Source organism: Gekko japonicus, unplaced genomic scaffold (assembly GCF_001447785.1).
Source record: "Gekko japonicus isolate JY-2015 unplaced genomic scaffold, Gekko_japonicus_V1.1 scaffold2638, whole genome shotgun sequence".
Classification (NCBI taxonomy): Eukaryota; Metazoa; Chordata; class Lepidosauria; order Squamata; family Gekkonidae; genus Gekko; species Gekko japonicus.
The window spans coordinates 187,638-193,444 of record NW_015177098.1 but is presented as its reverse complement, the minus strand read 5'-3'; the positions used below and the strand labels follow the sequence as shown (position 1 = coordinate 193,444).

At 38.9% G+C, this 5,807-nt stretch overlaps 1 protein-coding gene across 1 annotated transcript; it reads right to left on the bottom strand.

Annotated features, from left to right (window-relative positions):
• Positions 1–617: 617 nt before the first annotated feature.
• Positions 618–962, bottom strand: LOC107124778 (galectin-1-like). The gene has a single exon (XM_015428287.1). It carries the CDS (start codon positions 960–962, stop codon positions 618–620), a length of 345 nt encoding a protein of 114 aa, XP_015283773.1.
• Between the last annotated feature and the right edge of the window lie 4,845 nt (positions 963–5,807).

Sequence of the window (5,807 nt, the reverse complement as noted above, 5' to 3'; positions counted from 1 at the left end):
GTGCCCTGCACCCATCAGCAACCCATTTTGCTCTGCTGCAGAAGAGGAGTAAAAAGACACTAGGGAAAGTCAGGTAGCAAGCAGGTTGCTACGGGCCACGGACAGACTTTCCCCTGTCTAATTGCTCCAGCGTGCTCTCATGGTGTCGGGATGGTCTGATCAGGCCATCCCAACTCTGTGTCGTTGTTTTTTCCCCTTCTCAGTATGCACATCATCGCACACTCCATAAGGAGCCCTCTGTGCTGAGATGCGATTCATCGATTCCCCATTTAAGCGCATTGGGAACAAACGGCAAAAAACCCACCCCGACTCACCTGCAGTTGCGTCTGATCATGCAATGGCAGGCTGCCCCCGCAGCTTCAAAGGACTGTGTGATCATGCAACTGCGGGTCAAATTCCTCCGGAGGAAATAGCCTCGCTTCCTCCCCCCGCACGCGTTATCTCGCGCGTGTGACTGCCACCTGTTTTACTTTTTTAAAAAAAAGACTAAAATGCAGTTGAGTTTATTTTTCTGCCTTGTGAAGCAGGAAAAGTAACTAGGAGAGAACCAAGACAGTTAAATAAGCGAGAGGCCCTTGAATGCGATGTCACCGTTTACACAGATATATTCGATGCCTTCATAGCCCAGAGCTGTTGGGGACCTTGAACTGAGTGTTGGCAGGCAGCGTAACAGTCAACTCATTTTTGCCATGAGAGAAAATGATCTCTGCAGTGGTGCCCTCCTGGAAGGGAAAACTGCTCTCCCTGTGTTCTTTCCCCCACTGGGCACCGCTCTTGCTGTTGCATACGATGGTCCTCACACCGCCGTGAGCATCAAAACGTGGGTTGAAGTGTATGATGAGTTCATCATCTTTTTTGCCCAGATTAACCACAAAACTCTTAGCTTCTGCTGGAATGTCTCCTTTCACAGCAATACGCTGCCCAGGGACAACACGGATGTTGGTGCCAGTAATTCCAGGCATGATGCTGATCTTCTAGCTGTGCGCTTCAATTGCTCTCTGGGGTCCTGCAGGTAGAAGCTAGAGAAACTTTCTCTTTTACGTACTGTAAGTAGCTTTTTAGCCTCCTTTGAGACTAAACAAATAAAAAGTATTTGATTACTCATTTGTAGTTCTTGGAAAGTACACTAATGTAGACAAACCTCGAAGTCTTTCCCACAGTAGTCCTTTGCTCTGGATTATAAGCATGATGTGAGAAAATAATGCTTGATGTGAGAAAAACAAGGAAGGATATAAGCTGACCTGCTCCCTGTTCAATGTTGCTTCAATGCAATCCACTTGTGTAAATTGTTTAATAATTATACATGTACATATCTAGTATGTGTACAGCCATGTAGTACTTAAAAACCAACCTGTTTTAATTTTGTCCCAGTTATTTGTAATGGCAGCAAACGAATCAGATTAGCAGTGGAGCTACTCTAGCAATTAATGCAATGCTGTGCAAATTTTGAAATACAGTTAGTTTAGAGACAGCAATTCAACACAATCTTGAAGGTAGCTCAGTTTTTCATTTTGTTGCTCTCTGGGTGTTAATGTAGTACAATGGAATCCTTTCCATACATATCTAATAATCAAATCTTTCTCTGTCTCCAATGTGAATTATTTGAATAAAACTTATAAAATATTACAATTTGTAGACAATTTGGTTGTGTCTTCTATTATTCTTTTTGTTCTTGTTAGGGTCCTATTTTGCACTAAGAGTTCCAAGACCACATCTAATTTATTGGTTTACTAAGTAGTCTGCTGCCAGCCAATTTAATGAGATAGTCTGTTCTTCTGACTAGTATTGTTTAATTGCCCCCTTGCTGTTACCAAGAGAGATAATATTTCAGCATTACTTGTAGCAGTGTGTAAGATCTGCAAACCAATCAGTTCTTTTACTAATTTCTAATTCTTCTTCATATATAACTAAATGGATCTCCCATGTAGCTCCTGCAAGTAGTCTTTGAAATATAATTTCCAACCTTCCCTTTCAATTAATACATTTCCATTTTCCCTACCATTTTATTATAGAAAGCACAAACATTGTGTTATATGAAGAAAACCTTTCACAAACAAACTCCATGAATATACAAATATACCACAAATAAAGGCAGCAAGCATCCTAGAGAGCCCCACATAATATTTTTTTAATTATTATTATTTTTAATTTTTATAAACAAATTACAAAACACAGAAGTAAACAAATTTGAGCAGCAAGATATAACATTATGGATATAAGGTATGAGCATATGCATACATATTGGTGACAAGGTATTATAGTTCAATTATAAAGCATTAACTTGTATTTCGCTTCTGAGATGTTTTCCCAATCAAATTTATTTATGTTAATTTTATCCAGAATGGGATACCATATATTTAATGGGTTATAAAATTCCACTTCATGTTGGTGTGTTGTGTCATGTATAGAGAAGTTTTCCAGCATATATATATCCCATGTTTTGTCGAACCATTGTTGTACTGTTGGTGGTGTTTGTTGTTTCCATTGTTGAGCTATTACTAATTTAGCTGTCGTAATGAGAATGTTTCCTTCCCACTGAAGCCAGTGTCGTAATGAGAATGTTAATCAATTTTATTCTAATTGCAGGCGGGGAGTCCTCCGGCCCACATAATATATGGCAGCAAAATTATTAGACATTTAGCAGAGTAAATGAAGTGCAGTGGAATAATGCAACACAGACGTGTGTGTTTAACTTCTAATAAAAAGTTTATTTCAAAATTAGGGAAAGGATTACATGGAAAGAAAACAACAACAATCTAATTCATCTTTCTAGTTCAGATCTATTCCATCTTGTTTCTTTGTTCCCTTTGACCCCAAGAAGGAAAGAATGGAAGTTTCCCCCCAAAGCTCCACCCCTTGTGTATGTGCAAAATAACACGAACTATCTCCAATATATTGATTATCCAATCATCAATCTTAAGGCCACCTCATTAAGAATAAAAACACACCCTTTTTGGTGAGAAGAATCCATTCTACTCCTAATTGGTTCTATGCTAAACTTACTAGTATTAGCTTACAGAAACTTCAGCTTAACCTTTCCATGACTGAAGGGATGATACTTGCAAAACCCAACAAAAATACATCCAACTTGGACATGAGTTTGCAATCCATCACCATATTACCAGCAATGTGAACAATCATGAGAATATGTCAGGCTTCCAATAACAGGAGAGGCAATGAGATGTGCCTCTTTGTACATATGCTGTTTCAGTATAATTTCATGTCATAAAACCACAAACTAGCTATGGTGATCTCGCCCTCTTCCCTCCCTCACACACAAGATTTTCCCTTGGTTTCTTCTTTCTTGCTGAGCAACCCCTATATTTATTTTGTTCTTTTTTCTTGGTCTATAGCTGTCCCACCCTGTCACGTTATATATTTTGATGCTGACCCAGACCAGGGACTTGAGGGAAGAGACAAAATCACTGTCTTATATTCTACTTCTGTAATGGCACATAAGAAGCTTTTGAAACTTCAAAATAAACAAAACATTTAACTTGGAGATAAAAAGGTCATGGGGAATTATGGGTAGGATTATGAGGTGAACCAATAATAAAAACTGAGGTATTTTAGTAATCACACTAAATTCAGATAATATGTTGCCAACAAGTAAGTGTTTTTGTTTTTTAACAAGGTCTTTGAAACTTTGAGGAGAGAGGCTTTCTTTTCAGTGTCTGCTTAAACACTCAAGCATAAATTCCTGAGTTTCAGTGACTCTTAAGGTTCAGAAGGCAGGAACATACAACCAAGTTCCCCAAATCCTTCTATATATACAGACCAGGGATCACTCCTTGTTTTAGAGCTATTTGCCTTTCCACAGGGCAAGGATTACTTCTCTTGACCAGAAACTCTATCCCTTTTCTGCTTGAATGGGGATCCACTGTGATCCATTTACTCCCTCAGCCTCTTTCCCAGTCTTCAATCAGTGCTAAACTGTCTCTTCTTCATCTGTTAGTTCCCAACTGTCATTTCTGAACTGACACTCAACAGAATTCCATTTGAACTGCCTGTCACTCAGAGATTCTCAGACTCTGACAGTATGTTAACCCTTAATATTTCATCACACTAGCTATAGAAAAATGTATTAATTTAGATTGCTTAGATATTTATATGCTGTTTTTCTCCCTAATGATGACCCAAAGTGGCTTGGAGTGCCATTCTCCTGTCCTCCATTTATTTTCACAACCACCACCCTGTGAAATAGAGTATGGTAAGAGAGTGTGACTGACCCAGAGTCTTATAAGTCTGATCATGTTCTTTCAAAACATCATTTTGAAACTTTCCCTCTATTCTTTGTTTGAGAGCTAACTTGAGAGCCAGTTTGATGTAGTGGTTAAGTGTGTGGACTCTAATCTGGGAGAACCGGGTTTGATTCTCCGCTCCTCCACTTGCAGCTGCTGGATGACCTTGGGCAAGCCATAGTTCTGTCAGAGCTGTTCTCTCAAGGACAGTTCTCTCAGTGCTCTATCAAGGTGAATGTTGTGGGGAGGGGAAGGGAAAGGAGTTTGTAAGCCACTCAGAGACTCTGAGTGAAGGGCAGGGTATAAATCCAATCTCTTCTTCTAACTAATTTCCTTCCCCATTTCTTCCATAGCTTCTTGTAAAAATTGCCTCTGAATAGGCATTGTATTTTTTAAACTTGCAATCCAATTCAGAAATCCCAATGAAAATTTAAAAAATAACATAGGAAAATTACCACTATTTATTTTTAATTTGCAAAATTACAAGGTGCCACCAAGGTGGCTAACAAACTAAAACATACATAATAAAATCACATTTTAAAACCATAAAGCCAACCAAAAAGAACTACACATCATTAAAACAATTAAACCCAGAGTTAAAATATATACAAAGGCATAAAAACAACAGGAAGGACAGATCGCTGAGGGAACATGAAATGAAAAAAGGGTTTACCTGCTGGCAGAAGATGGCAACAGAAGAGGACAGACAAATCTCCCTGGGGACAGAATTCCATAGTTTTATTGCCAAAATGGAGAAGGCCGTCTCCTAGATTGCCATCCACCTAATCTCAGAATGTGGGGCATGAGAAGCAGGGACTTGGAAGATGACTAACTGTAGTGGTTGGGTAATTTTATAGGTGGTTCTTCAGATATGCTGGTCTCAAACCATGTAGGGCTTGAAAGGTCAACATCAGCACCTCGAATTATGTCCAGAAACAAATTGGAAGCCAGGATAGATAGGCTAAGAATTGAGTGATATGGTCTGTTTGGCTGATTCTTTTCAACATTCTGGCAGCAGCTGACTAATGGATAGGAATTTAGTTAATGCACTTAAAAACCATTAGATCTGACAGGAAAGTCACCAAGTTGGCAACACTGCAAGGAATGACGATTACACTTCAATCAACATTCAGAGTTATTCTAGGTCACCAAACATCAACTGAAGTAGGATTAAAAATTGAATTTACTTTCCTGAATAGGCCTGATAGCGTGGGAGAGTTAATGACATTGGATCACTTATTTTGTAGATACTATATTTCCACATATTGGTAGTAAGCATATGGTCTCCATAAAATGGAGCTGCTGAAAGAAAAGTAGAAAGGTGTTTTAAAACAAAACCAAAATCCACATTCAGAGAGAGGGATGGGAAACACCTATAATCATTCAGTTCTTGACCCCCTCATAGTCTGAATTCTGACATTACAATAAACTGTGAATTGTTTAAACTGTGATTTGGGCAACAAACTCTGGTTAGCCTACTGGATATAACTAACAAATGCAAGTTTGTTTCTTGCTTCCTGGCTCCCAGCAGGTTGGACATCAGTAGCACTGTCTCTGTGGCCCAGC

What these genes read in the sequence shown, in the direction of transcription:
- LOC107124778 (XM_015428287.1), bottom strand. Translation starts at nt 962, where the DNA reads ATGCCTGGAATTACTGGCACCAACATCCGTGTTGTCCCTGGGCAGCGT.